Here is a 24,404-nt window from a genome sequence, read left to right as displayed (position 1 = left end):
TAGCTACTCTGGAGAAGAATCTAAAGTGACCACCAAGTATGACTACGGTTCGAGACAAATTATCATCCCTTGCACCGTTCATGTCAGCCTAGAACAAAATGTTGTGGTTAACTCACAAGTCGTGCTGCGCAAAGGGCTGAGATCTCAGCAAGCGGAAAACTACAGCACACAGAAAACAGAAAACTGTCAGGGTGGATTACACTGACAAGGCGTCTGCCTCTGAGAAGCTGGAAAACAGGAACTAAGCCTGCATGTTCTTCATATCAGTCAGCTACTCACTCGTGCCCAGTGATATTTCAGAGGTGACGTGAACCAAGTGTAATCATTTGTCGGCATGTAAATGAATCGATGAGAGAAGCCCCCGGGGTGTGATGAAAAGGAAAACCGTGTCAATCTTTTCAATGTCAAGAGAACCTACGGGAGACGAGCTTAGCAAATTCTAATTGCCTGCAGGGCAAGCAAGTAAAAATGCTTAAAGAGGAAGGGTGGCTGGGGAGGAAACTCCTGGGCAAGAACACCATTATATTTTTGTGTCAACTAAGCAGTTACTGCGGCACAGCAAAGACTCAAATGGTTACACCGTGCAACTTTGTTTCGTCTCAACCAAAAAAAATGTGTGCTCTGTCCAAGAGAGATACAGTCAAGAGTGGAATCTCCCAAAATCAAGACAGCCAATGATGTAATTGTTACATCAAGTGACTCAAGGTTTAACAGTGACAGACAGAAACACAGACAGATATCCTTCAAAGGCTGAGGTTAAAAAACTGATTGACAAAAGAGAAAAGAACAGGAATTTACTGTGTACAAACTGTGCTTGGCTATTAATATGAGACATGCTGTTCAAAGTCATCATTAGGCTTTTTTTTTTTTCTTTATTGTAGAGCCAGGCTGTAATTGGGTCCTTCAATTGAATGCACAGAAGATAATGGCCTGGATGACTGACTGTAAAAAGGTCATTCTGTATAATTTGGCCTTTGAGCCTGATTGGTGCATCAGCTGCTTGTTTTTAATCACACGACTGTCTCCTCATCCTGCTTTCATAACATCGAGTTGCTCACTCCCAGCAACTTTCAATGTTTCATGAATGTTATCCTTCTTTCTCATAAAAAAAATCTCATTTTGAGGTACAAAAACATTGTGCTCACAAGAGTAGTTGTTAAAACCTATGACAATTACAACTACAGCTTATGACACATGAAATAGGAATTAAATGTGCCTGCTAGTGAGTTGGAAATGCAGCCCACCTGTGCTTGCCTACAGCTTCCTGTTTGCAGCTCCCACTTGCAAAAATGGAATAACACCCCAGCAGCCATTTCTGACCTTAATGCTTTACTATAGCATGAGAGTGTATTCAAACTGCTGTTGGGGTATGAGAGTAAACAGAAGAAAGTTCAATTCAGCCAGCTCATCTCTCTTATTAATATCCCAAACATACAGAAGTTGTTTAGCTCAGTAAAATGTCGGAGGTCAACTCCCATCCCACCCCCGCCCCACCTCAGGCTTAATGATCCTTTTCATTATGGACTATCTATTTCACATGACGCAGGGTTGCTTAATGACATGCAATGCAATTTTTTTTTATTTGGAGGGGGGAAAAATAAAGTTATGGGTTGCCCTACTTTCTTACAAATCTCTATCTGGGGGCCTCATATCATTATATTCTCTCAACATTTTCTGAACATTAAAGCGGATTCACAACTTATACTGCCCTGAAATGCATCCCACAAGCAATTACTCTAAGAACAAAAACAACCACTTGCATCATAGTCCTTATTTATGAGACAAGCAGAATTTGACTTGACATAAGCATGAAATAACTTGAGGCCAGCTCTTGGTACTTTGTGTTTTTCCCTTCATAAATGTTATTTCCGAGCTGAGGAAAGTATCTGGTTAACCGTGTTTGTCAGCCACCTAGCCTCTCAACCAGGGAATTAGATGCAGAGAATCCTGCTAGAGCCAGCTGACCTATTATGTCGCACTGAGTCAAACTGCACTTGTTTATGCATAGGTAGGCATGTGTCAGGATCAATTTTTTTCACAGATAAAACGTGTGTGTACCAACTGGGAATTAAAGAGAGTGCAGACCATACAGAGGCCCAGGCACTGGGACATTTTTTCAGCTCTTGCCAGAGATTTAAATGGAAACACTTCAAGGCTAGATTATCTATGAAAGGTTTAAGTGGTCGCCTGCTGTCCTTCATGCTTATTCTGAATATTTCATGCCAAATGACTACTGGGAGATGAGGTTTTATCTGCTACTTTCTTTGATGTCCTAACTGTTTAAACATGCAATTGTCTAAAGCAATGGATGTTGATTTGGATGAAAATCACTTAAGGTGTATTGTTTCCTCTCTCCCTCTTGCAGAGTATGTCACTGTTGCTCGAGGTTAAGCCAGCTGAGCTCTACAGCACCATCAAGCTCAGTGTCTGTTTCATCTGCCAGCCAAATGATATGACTGGTGGCTCTGCTGCCATTTTGCCTCAGCATGGGTTTAGCCTTGAAGCAATACATCTTCATTTGTTCTCATTGCAATAAGCCTTTGCAATAAACATATGACCCCCAATAGCATAGGAGCTGTTGGATGTTTATTCTCTAAGTTATGATGTTATGTTTCAGTGAGAAAGAATTTTACCCCTGTGGGATCAACAAACAAGCAAAACTACTACTACTACGTCCAGCAGAGTGAAGGTACATAATCGGGGCGACCACCACACTCGGCTTTGATCGCTTAGCTCAAAGCTCATGAGCTGATGTCTACTGTGAGCTCATGCCTCTGACCCTTTCCTCCTCCCTATGAAACGGGAGCTGCTGATAGAACTTGTTGTGTGGTCTGAAAACAGGATCACGCTTAATCCATAATGCATTTGTGTTGCTGCTGTGTGCCGCTGAGCTTTACGCAAGAACCTAGTTTCGTCAAGCATGTTGAGTTTAAATGCATGTACCCTCGTGGTTACTGATTTAAGGACTAGAGAAAAAGAAAGAGAAAGAAAGAAAGAAAGAAAAGCTTAACTGCAACTTTGTTTCACTTGTAAAATGTTTTCATCACCAGTGGATGATGGATACTTGGCAAAAAAAAAACAGGGAGAACAACATTTGTTTTTGGCTCTGCATGAATAAAACTGCATAATTTGAAAACAATCAACTGCATATAATGCCTTTGTCACAACAAATTCATTCATTTTGAAATGAATTTCCATCAGAAGGGAACAATTTACTGCTGTGACAACCTCTCTATTTACTTACATGGATGCTTACATGCATGTTTTATTTTTTACATTAGTATATGTATCTACTTGTATACACGTAATAAATAAACTTTATAACTTAATAAATGACTCTAAATTAATTGTGTTTGAAATTTCAAACCCAACATCATAAAAACACATGATATGATAATATGTGGCTTTTACATGGCGAGCTAATTATCAGAGGTTGTCCTTATATATGTATGTATGTATGTATGTATGTATGTATCTATCTATCTATCTATAGTAGTGAGGGGCGATATGGACTAAAAATTTTATCACGATAATTTCTGGCATTTATTGCGATAACGATAAAAGTGACGATTAAAAATATAAAACAATTCAACTCCATCTTTTTGACTACAAATCTATCACCGCATTCAGTCTTGAGAGCCCCACAAATACTGCTCAAAAATAATACTTACTGTAGTCAAATACGCTCCTTTGTAATCACCGCTTTTTTGCAAACTTTGCATATGACAGATGTTTGCTCCACGTCAGACTTACTGTAGCCAAACCAGTTCCAGATAATCGAGCTGAGGGCTGTACTACGAAGGAGGCTCAACATACCCAGGCTTTGTGTTCACTATCAGGCTCAACAAAACCTAAAGCTCCAGTCAAAGTTAAGTGGTATCACGACGGTGGTTACCATCAAGGTTTGTTAAGTCCGGCTGTCAGCTTTGTGCTCTGGGCGCGTTCACAGAAAAGGGGGCGTTTTGGCCTAATATGATTCTACTTCCGCGAAAAATGGACCGTTCACGGGCTGCATATTTCACGCAAGAGGAGCAGTTTGTCCCCATGGAAAGCTATGAAAATTTTAAAAATAAAATTAACGCTAAGAGCAACACTGTGGCCGCACATAAGGCGAGAGAGGAGTGCTGGCAGAAAATTGCTGACTGAGTGAATGTGTAAGTCAACACTGACTCATTATATTCTATATATTCATTCAGTATTATGAATTTTAGTTTAGAAATATGTAACTTCAGTAGCTTTATGGGAGTGCTGTCAAGGAATTGTAGGTAAAGCCTGAGGTTAAGTCAGGTGACTGAAGGTGTGTGTGGGTGAGCCTAGCAGTGTCGGTTGGTTACCATGGTTACATGACAATTTTGACCTCTATTTACGCTGCTTAGAGCTACTTGTGAGTAGTTTCAGATAGTTGTTTGTTACATTTGAAGTTTAACTAGAATTATGGAGCCATTTCTGTTGATGTTTGTTCCTTAATTGTTAAATCTTTTTTTCTAAATAGGAATAAGTGGCGTTTGGAGTGTGTTTGAATCACCACGGGCTGCTCCCGTCCAATCATCACTTTCAGATGCCGTGACAGTCACCGTTATAAGCCTACATAAGGTGTTTCCTTTAAAAAAGTAGGCTACTATAACAAAGTCTGTGATACAGCGGAATATTTATAACAAACGTGAAGGCTACCTGCATTGTGCAGATATACTATTAGCGCCGCGCACACCGTTTGCCCTACTGCGCACAACTTCTATCCGTGGCATTCCTGACACTTGGCTCAACAAGTGAGCAAATGTAACGTATTCCCTCAGATGAAAGTCTGTACCGCTCATGGAGAATATCGTCAGGGATCCGCACGATCCCTAAATACTCTTTGTCTCCGTAATGAGCCACGGACAGTCCTGGCTCCCAGCTCCACCGGATCATCAGTGAACGGTGACGCCATCTCCGAAAGAGTTAAATGGTGAGATAGCGCCGCTTTTATATCCGGGCGGGGTTAAACTTAGCTCATAACCTGGTCGGGAACAGGTTATGAGTTAAGCATAAGTTACCATGGTGATCTAGCCGGGTTAAAAGAGAGCCACCTTCGTGATACAGGAAAGCCTGGCTTTAGACTCAACATACCTCTTTAACCCACTAAACCTGCTTCGTAGTACACCCCTCTGGAGCCTCGTTTAGCAACGAGCTCTTCGCTATCAGCCCCGCCTTCCGCCATGCTTGTTATTGTGCTACACGTGTGAGCTGCCGGCTGCCAGCGGCGAGTGCGTTGCGCACGTAATTACGTCATCAACAGGAGTTATCGTTATTATCGCGGGATGACATATTCTTACCGTGGGGAAATTTTTTGACGATATATCGCAAACGATAACATATTGCCCATCCCTAATCTATAGGTATGGTATGTCTGTGGGTGAGCAGCAGTTTCATTGTACCTGTATTCTGTCCTGTATACAGTATTATGACAATAAACTTGACCTGAATTGAGGGAAGAGGAGGAGGAGTTACAAAATTCCTAATATGATGAAGTTTCCAATATGGCTGCATAGGAATTGCCCAGTAAGGACTCCATTGGTCCTAGAGTAGGGTTCATTTTTGTCAGCTTTTTTTTTTTTTTTTTTTTAAGTCTTAGTCTTAGTCCTGTGTTAAATGCCTTTGTTAGTGTTTATCATATTTATTCAACTTCATACCATTTTAAGTTTTAGTTGACTAACAGTCTGGACATTTCAGTCTTATCTTAGGAAGATAACTGGAAGTATTTTAGGCGGTATGTTGATGGTGGTTGCAAGCAGCGTATTGGGTGCATGCCATCCAGTGTAAAGGATATTTGAATTGTAATTTAGAAAAACGAAACAGTCTATTTTATACTCCATCTCCTCTTTTTTCCTAACAAAAATAGAGATTTTGGTAAAGTTTTTATTTAAAACTACATTTTTGTCCTGTCTTTTTTTGGTCAACAATATTGCATATTGATTTAGTCACAGTTGTTGTTTAATGACGTTGGTGCCATCTCATCATTTCCTTGTCTCAGTCACAGAAAAAAAGTAATTAACAAACATATTTTGTTATAGTTTCCATTAATGAATTCAACACTACTGTTGAGTCTTGGTCCAATTTTTCCCAAAAGTAACTGTAGCTGTTGTGGCCTGCTGAGGCCACAAAGCAGATTTCAGCTGTAAATGTGCGCTGCTGAGTGTTTCTGCCCACAAAACACTGTCAGCATGTTGTGAAGGTGCTACTTTACAACACCAGCTCATTCATAGCTTATTTCACCACATATCACTGTTTGAGTTTGAGTTTGAGTTTGTGTACTTCAGTGAGAAATGATTTAGACAGTGGTTATGGCCTTTGTGAGTGAGCTCAGACAAAGAGCCACTTTAAATACACTTCATTTTTGCTTTTTAACAGGCACCTTCTGCTTTCTTAAACTATGACTCTGCATATCACTCCAACTTAGTCTTAAGAAAATGAAACTGGAAAGCATTAGTTATCAGTAAAACTGAAATGGACCCCTCTAAAACAGGGGTTAACTAAGTGTGTTTGCAGTATTGCCTGCTGACTGGCAGCCTGAGGGATGAAAACAGACAGAACTATAGGAGGAAACACGAGCAAATTGGATTTGCTGGCAATTTTTTTTTCTTGTCTCACTTCTGCTAACAACTTGCTGACTGGCTGTGTGGTCAAATGTCACATCATTAAAGCATCAGGTCATAGCCAGAAGTGTTAAAGTCAGCTGATTAGAGTTGTTAGCTTTGTGGTAGAGTAACTTAGATTGTGCCTGTAACAATGGGCAAGGAAAAACATTAAAATTTAGGGTCAAAAAAAGCTTAGGTAATGAAGAGAATTGCTTAAGATTAACATTGGAGAGTTGGTAAGATAAATTTAACCATGCAAGAAAAATTGATGTATAGGTTTCAAAATGGCTGGGATGAACCAGGAGGCCACAGGCATAATTTGTCTCATTCAATCATTCATTCATTATCCAGATACAGCAGCATTCAAAACATATACAACACAGCCATATTAATAATGCAATATCAAATGAATCTCCCTTACTGTGTTAGAATTCCCATTTAAATGTAAGCCACTGTCAAAAAGCGGAGAGGATACTCGACTACTTTGATCGCTGGATGGCCCAGGGGAACCTGAGAGAGACACAAGAAACATTTGTTTCCTTCAAACAGAGGCTTCTGAAGAATCACTGATGAAGACAAAGTACAACTTCAAGTCAGGTTTTATTAAGAAAAACTATTTTTATTCAAGTGTTGCACAGAAACCTCCGACAGCAGTAGTTAAAGTCTTACATTTCCCTCATATGGCTCAATGTAAACACTGTCTGGAGTTTTGTTATTAACTTTATTCCACTGTCAAGCCAAGGACAACATCCAAAGGAGACAATGCTGCTCTTTGATATGATATTTCCTTGGCCTTACAAGACCTGGTTATTGTTTCGGTCACACTCAGTTAAGTGTAGAAAACAACTCTTTGCCACTCCTGATGTCATGCCATGGCAAAACAAAGGACAGCTTAATCAGAGTATGAATGGAGCCATTTCTTCTTAGGAGACAAACCACAACAGACGAGCCACATACCGGCAAAACTGAGCATCTCTTCTGCATTGAAGTCTCACTGTGAATGTTAATTTACCCAGAATATGAAGGCTAAGTTTCCCAGAGCAATCACAGTGTAAATGGATGAGAATGTGGGATTTTATTAACTGGCTATACATATTTATGCCCATCTATTAGTATTAATTATATTCTGGAACTGGTGTGCTCTTAGTCATGATTAGGTAAATTGTACAAAATGATCGTTATGTTTGCTACTGGAGACTAAATGACTTGATTGTGTGGTGTTTCTGCACTTGGTTTCACTTTCTCTCACACCCAATTCATCAGCAATGGGTGATTCCCAGGCTTGGACTGTCTCTGTCTTACACTGATGCCAGCTTTTGAGTGTGTGAATCCCTAAATTTGTTGGCCTGCCCTCATGCCCTTGAGACTGTTCCTGATGGTCATTATCATAATAGGGTGTACACTACATTCAGCAAAATTTAAATTGTATTTATTTATTTACTATTTAATTGATTAGAACATAAACAGAAAAGCATCCATGTGTGCTCAGCGGATGGCTTCAGTTCTGCATGCTTGATTACACATTATGTTGAGTGACAGTATTTTCCTTACTAATAACTTAGCACACAAATGCAACAGGAGCGGCACTGCCATTAGCATTATGCTGTAGAGTAATTATTATTATTTGACTTTTGTTCTAACATTCATACATTAAAAAAAAAATACTATTAACCCAATATGGAGTAGCTGTAACTGTAACTGTGGTTTATTTTGGGAACAACGTGCACAACCCATACATGCATCTAGTGTGCAATAATTACTAGCTGTGCAGTCTTCCATCATTCCCCAGTCAGCGACATAGGGAAAGTAGTTCTTGCCAGTTCAAAACAGTGTTATTTTAAAATATTTAATATGAACTTAACCATTCTTTAACAACAAAATTCCATATTTTGTGATGTTTAATATTTACTCAGCTTTTAGCTTTAGGGCTGTAAAAGTCATTTTCTCACATTTGAGATGCAGCTAGTTGCCTACTATCCCTCAGTCAACATCCTAAAAAGTCAGTGTGTTCCATTAAGCATACAGAAACTCAAACCAGAGCTATTCATCGTGAGCACAACAATGCATCAAATTCTCTGGGCTCTTACCTAGAGGGAGTTTTAGAAAAGATGGAACTTCTCGGAGGTACCGGACGGTGATGGTGACCTCATCTCCGGCGGTACGCAAAAGATGAACCTGCCCATGGGAGAGAGATATCAGTGATACAAGCCACAGTCATGTCACGTTGCACACTACCTGAGCAAACAAAATGCACAGTGATTGAAGATTATGTAATTATAATTTAAGCCCTGTCCGAAGTGGTATCAGTCAAATAATCACAGGCGGCACTGTGATTTGCTGTTTAACTTGTGAAAGGCTGCAATAAAGTGACAGCTGACAATTAAAAGTAATGACACTCAACATAATCTAACATCTCAATGGCATGTAATCTGGCAGTGCTGCTAATGCTGCTCAAGTTGAGGAAAAAGGTCATATTTGTTCACTGAGTGTGAAAACATCGGTTCATAATTTAAATTAGGTACACAGGTTTAATTCCATCTACCCTCCATCTATCCTGCAAGAGGAAGAAAATGAGAGTCTAAATTCTCAATAGATGTACTGTGAGTACAAGGCTGCTCGAGCTGGTAAGACAACAAATCCCAAGTGGCCAAATGAGAGAAGTGGACATGCAAGGTCACTTCTGGATACTGGAAATGCACATTTACCAGCAGATCCCATGCTGTTCTCACCAACACTGTGTGGTTATCCTTGTTACTTTAGCCTGAGCATCTGTCACTGCTGTCAACATGACAGCCTGCTATTATAAGCTCTACATTTTGTTCTGAAGAGAAACTGCTCATTATGCCTTTTGACGTTGTGGAGGTGAATGTAGTGAACAGCTGTTTGAGGCTACACACGGAGACAGAGATGACAGACATGAGAAGGGGTGGGGTGGAGTGGGGTGAGTATGGAGAAAAAAGGAAACGTTTAACAAAGACAGGACCTAAAACGGGAAGAGAAATTGAGAAAGACGAGAGATTGCCCTGCTATAAAAACTCTGCCAAATATTAGTGACTTCAAGTGCTGTGCAACTTTTGATATGGATCTGCTCCTTTTCAATCTTTTCAATTTGTCACAGTGAACAAAAATACAGCCTCCTGCCAAGATGACAACTCAGATTGGTGAAGCGTACCTCAGTGCTGATAACCACAGGGGTTTTGCATTGAACCTGAGGGAACAGAGATGGAGCACTGTACCTTTTTTTTTTTTTTTTCCAAGAGTTAATAGCAAATATACTCACAACTTCTTCATGAGTACAATGCTCTACATTTATGCCATTGACCTAAAGAAAGCAACAGAGAAAGCAAGAACCAAGAAACAAAAGTTACACAGAATCTATTTCTAAGTGTGTAACAAGGCAACAACGCTCTGTTTCATATGTTAGCCTTCCATCCATAGTCTAATGTATGTAAATAGATGTAATATTCTACAGTTAGACAATTCTAACAAGGACCTGCAAATAAATATGAAACAGTGGTGATCCAAAGGTGGAAGAAATAGCAATTAAATTCAGTGTTTAATATGAATGCTAATATTGCTTGGCAGTTCAATGAACCTATTGCTATTCTAGATAACCAGCACATCCAATGAACCTCTGCCCCTGCCAGACAGATCCAAATTAGCTTCCTAAAGAATAAATGAATATCATTATTAAGTGCTAGACCGTTTTGTAGTTTGGTGACTACTCTCATGAATAGAGGAACTTTTGGTCATTGGTGTCCTTAACTATCCTGCTGCATCTGCTAATGGCATATTTGTTAAGTCTAAGAAAAAAGTCTGCATTATTTTCCAGTAATAAATAATACATCTCCACATGAAATCTCTTTTCTCTTCAAAAAAGCATAAAGACATTCGTGGAGCAGAGATCAAATGCTGTTCAAAATTATGTGATATTTTCACAATGAAATTACACCTTGTCAAAATGGGAGAGGCTGTTGAAATTAAGGTGCAACGAGTGCATCACTGTGTTTCTTGCCTATAACCTGAATCAACCTTGATTAAAGTCACGAACTGATGTACCAACCTGCACCACAGCATCCCCGACGAAGAGCTTCCCCGTTTGATCGGCTGCAGGCGCCAATTGTCAAGTGTCAAAGGTTAATGAAAACATTAGAAAATAATTACTCATTTCATACATAGTAATGTGATGGAAATAGCAATCAATGTCCCTGTCTGACTAATCTTGGGCAACATCCTTGAGCTCACAGGAAGAACATAGGAGAGCATGAAATTCGAAACTAATCAGGATATGAACTCATTTGCAGCGACACTGAGGAAAACAAAGAAACCTCTTCACTGTTGTGAATGGCTCTGTGAAAAGGGCTCTTAACTTCCCTAACGACATGAAGACATGCTTCTCTCACATCCAAAAAGGTATTAAGAGGATGTTGGGGAAAAAAGGAAAACTGCAAGTAAATGACTCATTCATTCGAGTGATTACTATCGTATCGTAGCAGGATATTGAGAGGTCATCATTTGTTAAGATTTCACTGACACTTGTGCTCCGATTTACTCATCCATGCAGCAACATGGTCACATTTAATCATCTGCTCTTAGCACATGAACGTAAAGTAAAATTGAATGTTGGCAGAGCGTTGGCTTGTATAGTTACCTGGAGTCCACATAAGGGTGAAATATCCTCATTAGTTCCTCTGTGCTCCCCTGGACTGATAATCCAGAGTACTGTACATGCAGGTCTCCATTCACGACCATAGCACGGTGAAACGGGTCCCAAAGCAACACTCTTTTAGCATGTAAGTGAGCGGGAACAAAGAGGATTATGCCACTGGAAGTAGCTGGAAAGTAGATCCAGCAGGTTGTATCTGCAGATAACATCTACACAGTAACCTTGCACCAGGAAGAAATGACCTGAGAGTGCTTTAAAAAATGGTTGTGTATCTGCTTTGTTTGCTTTTGCTCCTGTGTTAAAAGTGTTTTATTTTAGGACCTCTTTTACCACACTATAGAGGTGAATTTAATTTGTAATTTGAAAGGCGTCTGAGTCTCTCCCAGGTTTTGTTTAGCACACAGGGTAGCCTAGAGTTTGGAAAAGAGATCTGTGATCTACTCAGTGTCATCCTGTAGCTAGCAGTATTGTGGATTAGCAGACCAGGGGAGCACAGAACAACTGATGAGGATATTTCACGACCATGTGGACGCATTCACATATGCACATGCATTATTTGGCCTCTTTAAAAGCCTACAGTACATGAGACATGGAAAAAATCCTACAATAGTGTTTTCTTTGTATTACAAGTTGTATATGTCATGAATTTAGCATCATATGTGCAAAAGAGAATACTAGTGACTGGAATTCATTAAAGGTGCGTTATGTAATTTTCCATTGTAGCGAGGGATCCAGTTTGACAAACCAGTGTTTGACCTGACCATGCAAAGCTTATTAGCCCACCTATTACCTGCTATTTTCTCTAAATCAGCTCTGGACCTGACATAACCCGTTAATGCAAGACCCGCAACCTAACCCGTACCCGCTCTCAAACATATCTCTCCACATCCTGTTTAAAAAGGTTATTTTAACTTCAGCTTGACATCACTCTCACCGTTTGTAATCACACTGAATTTCTCCTGCACCTCTGACTTGGCCTTTGAGGATGTGTTTTCAACAATCTGATGTTCCCTACATTATCCAAGCTGACGATGATCAATGTTAGGCTTTGATCGCTTTCAGTCCTGGTCAGTCAAGGTGATGTGTGTGTCCTCCCCCGCCTCCCTTTTTTTTTTTTTTTTTTGACCTGGCCAGATGCTATACAAGGACTCAAGGTAGCCTTTAAAAAACACAGGCAAAAACTTTTTTGTGGATCTAGATCTGTTTATTGTACTGGACCTGTTTCTTGTGGATATTGCTCTGTTTTTTCTTATAATTCTTATTTCGAGTATTTTTTCGAGTTGCACTGGTATTACTGGTATCAGCGTCAGCCCCTGCTTAATAAACAAAAGAGATTTGCCAAGAGCTTGTGAGACATTTTTTTTTTTTTTTCTTATGGGCCCTGACACGTCACATTGAAGAATAGCTGGCCCTTCGGGTGGAAAAGCTTGACAACTCAACTAACATAAAACACGGAATCTGCACAAAATGTAATGGTTGAGTCATCATTCTCACTGTCAGTCTGACTCACTGATAAAATCTAGCTGGTTCTAGCTTCAATCAGACTTCAATTCTACAAAGTGCACCGTTAATATAACCTCCTGAAATGTCACCAGTACAATTTTCAGTCACTTTCTAATTTCAGATAGGATATTTTGGTAACAGACCTAGGATCAACTTGATTGATGAAGTGTAAAATAGCACCACAAACATTTCCAGATCCACATGACTGGGACAAAATAAATACCATCTTACCTACTTGATCTTTAAAAATCTTTGAGATAACCACAGGCACTTTATGCTCTGCACCTCCCTGAAAGTTAGGAGAGAAAGATGAGAAGGGAAAGCAAACAATGACAAAGAGTATTTGCTGTACTGTACATATACCACAACACAATGCAGATGCTAACAGTTTCTGGACATCAGAGGTGAAATATGCAACCAAATCTGCTTTCTCAAATAATCAAAAATGATCTTCTTACTTTGATGCTTAAGCCCAGACCTCCAGCTGCCTGTCTTCGGAGTACAACAGTTCTGTGCTTTAGAAAGTGGGAGTTTCTCATTGGCAAATGGATATTTTGAACACCGAAACAGAGAATTTTGGAGCTATGCAGCATGTATTATATTGCAAGCCTCAAGAGCCCACAGGCGCACTTACATTTAATTGGGAATCACTTCCTCTTGTGCAAACCACATCCAACTTCTGTATGGTTAATGCCTCTTTGGTCAATTTCAGGCAGACGTCATAGGTATTGTTGGTCTCTTCATTGTACAGCAAAGCAATTCCAGATTTTGTCTGTTGGAATTGAGAAGAACATTGACATTTTGCCAAGCAGCGCAATTATGTACACAATGAATATTTTTAATCCTCTTTTCTCAATGTGTCATTTGTGTACCCTATTTCACTGGTTTAGGTTTGGGTTAATTGGTTTTGCTTTGTGAAAGTGTAAATCTTTGTGGAGGGAAAGAAAGCACTGCATCCTTTCTATTTCATATCTTTACAATACTGAAGAGCTAAGGAGCTATGTAAAAAATTAGGCAGTTGCATTAGGAAATTACAGTCATTCGTAGTGCCTCTATTGAAATGACAAGGCTATAAATGACAACACTAACCCACTCAACACAAAAAAATGCACGACATTATGGCTTGTCTGTTGATTGTAATGCAGGTAAATATTTCACAAATCCCTGGCTGCAAACACAACATAGGACAGCGACAACCCATGCTAGAACAGAATTCATGTTATTCCCTGTGATCTTGTGCAACTCAATCAATATGTCATACAAGAGCCAAACCCTTGAGCTCCTCCACCTAATCAGATTTCTTGAACTTCCTATCTTCAGGTTAATTGAATGTGTGCCAGGGATGGATTTTCACATGTTTTAGATAGCAAAACATAATAAACAAAAGGTAGATTGTCCATTTCTGGAACAAACAGAATTAGCTCTATGTGGAAACACGACATGAGTGAACGTGTCAACTGCCTCAGTCCCACCGCGGGCCACTCATATGTCACCCTGTCTTAATCCATAATTGCAGCACCGCCCCTTGGGCCAATCACTGTTATTTTGAAATAGCCAGAATACTGTGGTGAGATGCATCATTCCCTGAAGTTTCATCACAATTCAAAGTGTGATGCCTGAGATATTACATGTGACACAAGGCCAAACAAACAGACGTAGCACTGCCTCCCTCAGGCACATCAGTGTATTTTTGAAAATGCTGGAGTGTAGCTGTGATGTACAGCATCTCCTAAAAATTTGGGCAGCAGTGTCTCACGTTGTGTGGCAGAAAGTCAAATGAACATAGACACAGAAAAATAATGGTCCTAAAATGGTAAAGAAAATGGTATTTTAGAGAACTTTTTTGTTAAAGTTCTTCAAGGAATATTTCTGGTTGCTCAAAGAACATTTTAATGGGTGTTTGAAGCGTCTTTATGCTTTCTTTGGAAAAACGTGAAGAAATGGTCCTTTGAAGAACCATGGTCTTAAGGGTTCACTGTAGAATCAGAACTGGTTCTGCTAAAGCATCACTCTGAAGAACCAAGTTAAGTTCCAGTTGGCACTTTTATTTTTCACTGAGTACAAACAAACCTAAGGAGACCAATCTGTAACCAAGCAGCAAGTGGAAAGGAAAGAGACAGTTTAACTGAACTGATGTAAGAAGCCGCCCAGCATATACAGATGTGATAGCAGTGTCTCTTTCGCTTTCCATTTTGGATGGAAAAATACCAAATGCCTCCTACAAGACTGTTCAATGGATTCATTTTCACTAAATGTTACAAGAATATCCCATCAGTCCAACAAGAGTTCCATAATGAATAGCTGAATGAATGAAATGAACTGTTTTTCTTACGCAGTTCATACAAGCTTCTCCACGATGTTTCTATAAGACAAATGTGAGAAAATTGAGAAGGAAAAGTGAAATCAAGACTTGAAATGCACAACCACAGATGAAAAGCACTTGATAATGTCCTAACTAGGTAGCAGCATTATATGCCTTGGGATTTTGCCCTCTCCTCACAAGAGGAACAGATTCTTCTTCATTAGTGCGAGTGAAATGTGGAGAATGCTTCATTACAATTATACTTTTGGCATTTAGCAGAGAGGTACCCAGATATTTTTATAGCACTCTCAACCTTTTGAGCCAGGTACCGTCAAAGACAATGCAATGCCTACTCAGTGTACAATCCTTGTTGTACGGGTACACATGCAAGACTGTGAATGTGAATCCAAATGATGAGTTTAATTTTCCCTTTTCAGGCCATTTTATATGATTAATTATTTGTAGCCCAGAGACCAAGAGTATTAATTATTTCACAATATATGGTATTTATCATGAAGATTAGAAATATGATAATACATTTGTGTATTGAAGATTTATTTGAATGTGCTATAAATCATTTTGCAAGACCCCCCACTTCATCCCCCTCCTCTTTACACACCATGCCAAATGTTAACTAAAAATTCCAAACATCAAATTAGATCACTATCGAATACATCTTAGATAGTGCTGCATGGTATGTTAATCTTCAGGATCCTGTTGATGTCCTTTTTTGTCTCCATCTTTGGAGCTAAGCGCTCTTTGCTGTCATGTTTCTGAACTTCCCGGAGACCACCTGCCAATCTGACAGTGTGTCCAGCACTGTGACATCTTTCTCCTTGGATTTTCTGCTGATGGGGTTAATGTTGAGTAGATGGCGCTCTTGTCTCTGTCTGTTCAGCCGTGGTGGCTGCTCATCAACTACCAAATCCTTCTTGTACTTTTTCCAAACAAACCACTGTTGCTGGTGCCAGAAATGCAAAGCACATCACTTCCTGTGTATCAGAGGATTTTCCCCAGGAAAGATCAGACATTGGTTGTTATGAACAATTTAGAAGATTCCACAATCTAAGATGAATCACTATCATGTAATAACAGTAAAGAGCAGCAAAACAGTCGTTTATTTGTATGGAAATGTCAGATCATTTCCACCGTCCCTACCTCTGGAAACACATGTAGGCTGTGATCTTATCCACCCACAACATACTCTCCTGTGTCTCCCCTATTCCACATCTCCATCTCAGCTTGCTCACTGTCTCAGCAATAAAAAATTACCCTCTCACCTCAAAGAAATGATCTCCAGTTGTCATGCAGAGAGAGAACATTGAAGAAAATGTAGTCTGAGACAAGGGATTTAGTAAATATTTAAGGACTTAGAGACATGCTGCTTCTTGAATTTTCTTTAAACATTTTGACTTGGAGCCTCCATCTGCTTGTGATATCAAGCATAAAAATCTTTACCTTCCATATGGCAGAATTAATGTACTGGGAGCTTTTAAAGTGGAAATTTTACCTACTTAAAGATGCACTGCGCATACTTGAGGGTTGATTAAAGTAAGGACTCTTTGGAGTCAACTAAAAAAAAAAAAAAAAAAAAACTGGAATCAAGTCATTTATCATTTATCAATCAGTCAGGCTGACAACGGTCATCAATTTTGGAGCTTACTACATGTTAGTTTTTTTGGCCATTTTTATTCTACATTCTTGGCAATTGAGTCCAATAGATCCTCACTTCTTAGCAGTGTCACATGGCGCACTTTTAAACAGTTTCCAAAATCTTCAAAATTTCAAACATGCAAAGACCTCTTTATAGAGCTACAAATTGGCTTTCATATATTTTTTTGCCAAAATTTGACCTGGAACATTTATAGAAAACTGTGTCATTTACTATCATCCTTATGTTAGCCAAAACACTGGTGAAGCTTGTGAATCAGTGTAACACATAACAAGTGAGCTGGTGCAGCTTGTAACTTCATTCTCCAAAACAATCGGGGTGGTTGTTTTCTTAAGACTACTAAAATAGTCAAAGTTAGCTATGAAATTACTCCAAACTGTAAACCAACCATTCTGAGGCCACTGTGGGTTCAAAAATCCAATATTCACCTAAACAACTCCTAGATTTGAAACACTTGCCAGTACTATAGCAAGCAGATGCTGCCTTCTAAGTGTCCTGTAATATTGTAATTAAGGGTATAACATTGCTGAAGAACCCAATAAGGTTGCGAAAACAAACAGGAAAATCAAATAATTACACGATACCCAATATGCCAAGTTGTGATGTGTTTAAATTGTGACTTTGTAGGTGCCTCACATATACAACTTTTAGCCAAAATATCAATCACAAACCTGATGCAAAGGGTCACCAAAAAACATGTTTTAGTGTTCATTTTGTTAGTTTTCATTAAAAGGTACTTGAGTGCACAATTATTTATGACAGCATCTGTTTGCTGCTGTAGTGATTGCTGGTGTGGTGCAGAGTGGTAGCCAATCTAGGAGATAATGAGCCGACAGGGCAACTGTTTGGCCTCAGAACACATGGATTATGCTATTTGGTGTAAATTTACATGCATTTTTGCCCATTTTGGAACCGAAACAGCCTCTATTTACTGCACTCGTTTGGGAAGGCTGCTATGAGATATGGCAGCTGGTTCGCAGTCAGATAAATTGATGTACAAACTTCACCTGAGCAGATAATGTCAAATTTGTATAGTGGCATGTGAAGGACAAACTTTGGTAAGCTTTGTGCTGGCAGACTAAAAGCTGAGCGTTTTTGACTTAGTACCACCACGTCTTGGTTGCTGCCTCACTCCCTTGGATTCTGCCATTGTGAATTTTCAGGAAAGGAAAGGGGAGAACACTTCTTTTAAACAGAAGAATGAAAGAAAAGAGCTACTGTACAGTGCAATACGACACTGCAGAGGACAGGCTGGGGAAGGCTGAAAACAGCACTATGACTTGTCTGCATGAATTGGTATTGGTTCACATCATTACGTCTCAAAAGGTGTGTCTACAAAGCAGTTAGTAAGTTCATTTCAGGATAAAGTGCAGCTTTAATTTCAATACTGCATTTGTACATTTTCACTTTGTCTTCACCATGATTCCTCAACATGAGAAAATCCTGGAATGCTTCATCAAAATAGTCTTTAATGAATCTATAATCTTTAACTTATTCTAATTTTTTAAAATGTATTTTTCTTCTCTTTTCTTTTTTTTACTAATTTTCCCCCATTTCTCCTATTTCTTCTTCCTACCCTTTTTTTGTCTTGCTCACACATTTTGATTTTATCCCTGCCTCTTTTCCTCTTCCTCCCTTCCTCCCTCTCTCTTCATCTACCTTTCTTTCATGCTCTCCTTCTCTCTCTGTCTTTGCACTCACAGATACTGATTAAGGCCCTCATCTGAATGATTTAGTAGATCAGAATACCTTGTTTGCTCTCTGTTGCATGTTGCATTATTAGATTCAAGTTGCCTATGGCTTACGTTTGATCCAATAAATTTATAAACATTTTTCCTTGTGTGCAAGACATATATTTTTTCTGTCTACAATAAAAAAAAACAACAATTTGTCATAAATTAATTTTCATTCATTAATTTTTAAATTAGTTTAAAATCACACAATTGTAGTCCATCTACACAACTTAGAGTGTGAATGTTACATGCTTCTGTCACTTCCAACACTTGACACTCAGTCCTTATATAGTGAGATCTGAAAACATCTGAAGATTTCAAACAGACAGATGGTTTTTCATCTTAAGGCCTCTTTTTTGAAAGCTAAAATATAGCACTGGACAGTGATTTTCAAAATCTGGGTCAGGGCATAAACTTGAGTAGTGGAAAGATTAAAGCAGGTCCCTAAAATATCTGGCGGAATTGTTATCAAAGGCTTGTGTCCATGCAGTGTCGCTGAAGCCTTCCGAAGTTGCCATTCTGCAATGCGAGGTGGGCTGAACAAAAGTGTGTCAGCCAGTAAGACAGCTGCTTGAAACATGACACATTTTTCTAGATAAATAATATCCTCTAAAAATTGGTCAGTGTGTGAAAGAAAAGCTATTATGAAATGTGTTCGACAAAATAGTTAGAAATGTTTCACACTGATGGTCGACACAGTTATGTTTTGGCCATATGAAATGCTCAGTGACTATACTGAAGCTCTATGGCAGTAGGTGTTCACATAACACAACAAACCATGGTGGTGGATGTAATCTTAAACCTGCACTAGAGAATATTTTCATTTGTAAAAATACCCCTATCTTATCTTAAATCCTAAATTGCAACAGCAACAGGTTTCATCCCCTGTAATCAGAGCTCAGGTCTCAGGTATGACAACTGGTTTGAAATCTTCTCCACAGACAGGAAGTGATGAATCGAAACTTCCAGGTTAAACACAAAACTGTCTCCTAAACAAGAGTGAGCCCATGCTCCAGCCAGAAAAAAATGAATGACAACAACGGCTGAACATCTTCACCCCATGAACCTACACTGTACAATATGAACCCAACACTGAATGCAGCAGTATACTTGGAAAAAATTTAAAACAAATGGTGAAAGAAGCACATGTCAGAAAACGCCGTTGCCAGGATAGTAAATAAGAACTCAGTATCTTCAGGGGCAGAGAGGCAGTGGAGCAGATGGAGGAAGGGGGACAGGGTTTACTTCTATTTCATACAGTAGTGCAGTTTTAAAACTTCTAACACAGATCTGGGCAATAAAGCAACAAATGTGTCCCATATAAGCTTCATACTGAACACATTTTTAAACTGCTTTAAAATGGCGTAACAATAATAAAACATAGACTATTTTATATTTCAGTTGGTGAAATCAAATGAAACAAATAATTTTAATGCCTGTATTCTATATATGCAGCACAATATATAAAAATAAAAACTCTTAAGGAAATTCAGCAGAATTGCACAGGTGGACAGGTGGAGGTCAAAGAACAGCAGAAGACAAAGTATAGCCAGGAGGCCTGCTGGAGAACAGCAAAAGAACTCCAACAAACACTTCTCCTGAGGTCACCGTGTGCTGCAAGATGTCTTTTTGCCTCAGAAGTTTTACTTCTTATCGAGCATACTGGGGCCATAAGGTCCAAGCATTGTGAAGTTTACAGAGTTAACACTGCATGACTTCTGTGTGGTGAAGTCCTTAAAAATTTCAAAAGTTCAGTCAGTTAGGCAAGTTTGTGGCTTCAAGTTGACTGAAGTTGCACAGTCTAGAAGAAATTCATGAACTACACTTACTAATCCCAACAGCTCCAGCAGATTTGCCCCTGAGCAAGGCATTTAATCCCAAACTGCAGTAGTGGAGCTGCTCAATAGAGCCTTTTCAAATCAGCCTTTCATCGGCCTTGTCCAGTTAACTGGAACAGAACCTTAATCAATGTCATTAATAACACCTGCGTTTGCCTGCTACTTCATGTCACCTTAGCTGCTGTGAAAAAGATCTAACTGACAGAACACAACTATGGTTGAACTGGGCAGCTCCTCTGGGGTGTGAAGGAGATGCAAGCTCTTCATGATGACTGGTTCTTTCACCAAACCCTCTCATGTATAAATATATATAGGGTCATTCCATGTCATTTCACCAAATGGCCCACGCACTTGGGTCTCAAAAAATTCTGAAAAATTCACCCATTGGTCCTTGTTTATCCAATAGGCACACTGTAAAATTTTAGTTTGCTCGGATGGATACTTTTTGAGATATGGCCAATTTAGTGAGGGGAGTATATGTTGATTTTGGTGTGATTTTCGCGCGTCCTTATTTTTTCTCCATTTTCAGGTGTCAGTATCTCAGGAAGTACACCACAGAGGAAACTGAAATTTGGCACAATAATACACCTCTACCAACTCCCTCAAAATATACAAAAACATCAGTCATACATCATAGCTGGTAGGCATGCCAGCCCCTCAAAAATGGAAAAAAATTACACGGGTTTTGTGGTCGACCATGTTTGGGCCTTCAGAAAACAACTTTGTATTTGCTCCAGCTTCTTGATTTTTTCAGAGCTTTGAGATACATACATGGACTGTTCAAAACATTAATGGTAAGTCAGATATATGCATCGGTTTCTGGATGGCAGCTTCTCCAAATCCCCAAAAAAGTTTTCATGTCACATTTTCATTGGCCCATAACTGCATGTGGGAATGTCTTAAAAAATCTGATCTCTGTTTTAATTTAAAGCTCAAAGCTTGCTCTTTCTTGGTATATAAAACATTTTTTCTTTATGCAAGTTCTTCATTTTTTTTGGCATCCCAAACATGGGGCTATTTCACCACTCGCGAATATAGAAATTCCTCAAAATTTAACCACTGTACAATGTTTTTGTATATTCTGAGAGAGTAGGTGGAGGTGAGATATTGACACCTGAAAATGGAGGAAAAACAAGAACGAGCTAAAACCGCACCAAAATTGACACATACTCCCCTCACTAAATTGACCATATCTCAAAAAGTATCCATCCGAGCAAACTAAAATTTTACAGTGTGCCTATTGGATAAACAAGGAACAACTGGTGAATTTTTCTGAATTTTTTTGAGACCCAAATGCGTGGGATGTCCTGAAAATTTAGTGAAATGACATGGAATGACCCTATATATCTATCTATCCATAGATAGATAGATAGATAGATAGATAGATAGCTATGTGTGTGTGTGTGTGTGTGTGTGCATATATATATATATATATATATATATATATATACACACACAGTATATATATATATGTATGTATGTATATGTGTACACACACACACACACACACACATATATATATATATATATATATATGAACATAATTACATTTTGTAAAGCTGTCTAAATATATTACAGATTAGGAAACAAAGATATGAGACTGGTGATGAGCATGGTATGGTAATTCTTTTAGTCTGTGACAGCAAATTGGTAAGAACAAAGCTGAGTCCTGATCAACACTCACAGTGGGAGAGGAGAATGAAATAGAGGGCAAAACATCAAGCCTGTGGTAGGTATTGCATAATACCTCACTTATTTGATAATTCATTCCAATGAGCTTCAAAGACAATGTTATAAAGCCATTGGCCATTACAGCATTTTTAAGGTTTAGGAATTTAAAGTAACACCGGAAAACTTTTCAGCTGTGCTGCAGGAACTTCTTCCAATTAGTGTACCCTAATGTTAACTTGGCCAAGTGACATTTATAGCATAAGCATCTCACGAGGACCTTTAATAAAGGAGAAGTCTATTCAAAAACATCTTAAACCTTCACCTCATACATTTAGAGTAGTTTCTGTGCATTTTAATGGTGAACTCAGTAAAACTGTATCCAAGCAAGGGCCCTTTAGACTCAACTTATGAAACAGCATGGAATAAGCAAGAAATCTGGAGGTTGAGGCTACATGGTCCTCATCATAAGCTGATTCTCTATTGGACATAAAAACATGATGCCTTAGGCACTTTTTTTGGAGACACGCTGGAAAGGAGAGGATTCAGCCAGTCCCTCCCCAGCAACCAACGTTTGGATCACGATGAGTGAGTGCATTCTGCTGGATGAACTTTGAGTTATAGTCAACAAGTGTGGAGTATGCGAAAGGAAAAGGTCTCTGTACTTATGTAAGAGCCTGATGGTGGTCTAAGCGGTATCCATGTTTGATAACCCATACGTAATTGCACCAAACACACTGGAAAAGTGCATCACTTCCCTCACACTATAAAATAACATACCAGCTCTGCTGCTTTCAGGTGGCAATATATGATTAATTATCAGAGAAATCTGTCATACATCCTACAAGCCGCTGTGGAGCACAGATACTGGTAAGAAACAGCCCCTAATCTAACCCAGTACACACTCGGCTTTGGTGATATTCCCAAGTGTTGCCAGTACTGTGGCAGTTTTATTGTCTTTAAATCAATTAAATAATCACATTCTGATGTAAAACCTGACATTTTTACTGCTTGAATAATTTATGTCTGTGTGAAACAAGTACACATAACATCAATAGTTCAAATTCATGTGATTTTGGAGAGATGTGTGTCACCACGCTTCGACAAAAGCAGCATAGTGTTATCGTTTTGACTCTATCTTGGTACTCCCTCAAGGAAATGTCACACAAGCAGAGGTACCTCAGCTCAATGAATGTTTTCTCTTGGTCAGTGACAGCAGCAACAGCATCATCCCTCACTTTATCTTTGCTATGTTTACACTTGTGACCTCTGTCATTGGTCAACATCGAGGAACACGTCAAAGGACCTGTCACACTGGGTGGAAAACTACCAAAAATTCTGACAAGCTAGACTTTTCACTGAGCGTCACAGGATGTCCAAGACACCACATCGCTGGTGTTTGATTATGTCACACTACAAGAAGTAAAGACACCCATTCATCATTCATCAAATTCATATTCAGGCCCAACGCTGGAATGTTGTCAGTGATGGCGGTGTCATGTCCAAATCAGAATGAATTCATGTAGCCTGATCCAGGCATTAATAGCCTTTACCCTAATAGAGAGAGAGCGCCAAAGCTTATATAAAGCTTTACTTACTTACTTACCCCAATCAACCCTCAATTTTGCAGAGTGCATGTTTCATCAATATCATAAAGGGTCACAATATGTGGCACAACAATTTAAGCACTTTGTAGTTTGTGGTAGCTCACAGCTACGACAGACCACAACAACTCTGTAGCAGCTCCAGTGAGAGGACACAAAGTACATTTTTAGAACTGAATGAATTAAATCAGGCGGAGAAGATACCTGGCTTGGCACAATTTAAGTGGAAAAAAGTGTCTACGCTCGGTGGATGATGAATACCAGGATTTATTTTTTCTATCTAGAAACTGCTTTTGAGAGCCTTTCCTACTGACTACTTGAGCAACTGAGCAAACTGAGAAACCCAGGTTCAATGGAAGCTGAAGCATTATCTTGATGAAGAGGTTGTTCAGGAGTATGAAATGCTCACAACACCGACATACCAAACCAAAGCCCATTGCTTACACACTCTGAAACACTCTGCACACGATTATTCAGATGAAATGTTTTGATTTGAATCCATCAATAAGGAAATTCTAACAACTGTACACATATAACAATCTTTTAAGATATCCAGAAGCTCAACTGGTCGGTTCACACACTAAACATTTTGGATAAACCAGCCCTAACTTGTTTTATAGTACACAGACCACATTACCTATGCAGTAGTGGCACAAAATGTTCATTTCATCATGGAAAAGGAAATGGATGTATGACAAGTCCTAGATGCTCTTGGCAGGTGTCACAATTACCACTTTTGTCAGGCTGTGGTCTTTCATCTGGATCCTTTTAAGATCATTATGTCTGAAATCAGCATGAATAGTG

At 39.1% G+C, this 24,404-nt stretch overlaps 1 protein-coding gene across 2 annotated transcripts in view; it reads right to left on the bottom strand.

The window, feature by feature from the left end:
* Nucleotides 1-24,404, bottom strand: part of sntg2 (syntrophin, gamma 2) — an 88,762-nt gene that overhangs the window by 42,925 nt on the left and 21,433 nt on the right. Inside the window, exons 1-8 of one of the 2 annotated variants that reach the window (XM_030045219.1) lie at nucleotides 20,320-20,423; nucleotides 13,418-13,555; nucleotides 13,242-13,298; nucleotides 13,015-13,072; nucleotides 10,678-10,721; nucleotides 9,895-9,936; nucleotides 8,702-8,789; nucleotides 7,036-7,124 (exon numbers count right to left, since the gene is read on the bottom strand). In XM_030045219.1, coding sequence (XP_029901079.1) covers nucleotides 7,036-7,124; nucleotides 8,702-8,789; nucleotides 9,895-9,936; nucleotides 10,678-10,721; nucleotides 13,015-13,072; nucleotides 13,242-13,298; nucleotides 13,418-13,555; nucleotides 20,320-20,361 — 558 coding nt within the window. In that variant the 5' untranslated portion in view covers nucleotides 20,362-20,423. Of the gene's footprint in view, nucleotides 1-7,035; nucleotides 7,125-8,701; nucleotides 8,790-9,894; nucleotides 9,937-10,677; nucleotides 10,722-13,014; nucleotides 13,073-13,241; nucleotides 13,299-13,417; nucleotides 13,556-20,319; nucleotides 20,424-24,404 lie in introns of those variants that run through there. The other variant, XM_030045218.1, reaches the window with a different exon arrangement.

The sequence above is a fragment of the Myripristis murdjan genome, chromosome 22 (genome assembly GCF_902150065.1).
Source record: "Myripristis murdjan chromosome 22, fMyrMur1.1, whole genome shotgun sequence".
Lineage (NCBI taxonomy): Eukaryota > Metazoa > Chordata > Actinopteri > Holocentriformes > Holocentridae > Myripristis > Myripristis murdjan.
This window is presented reverse-complemented; position numbering and strand designations above follow the sequence as displayed.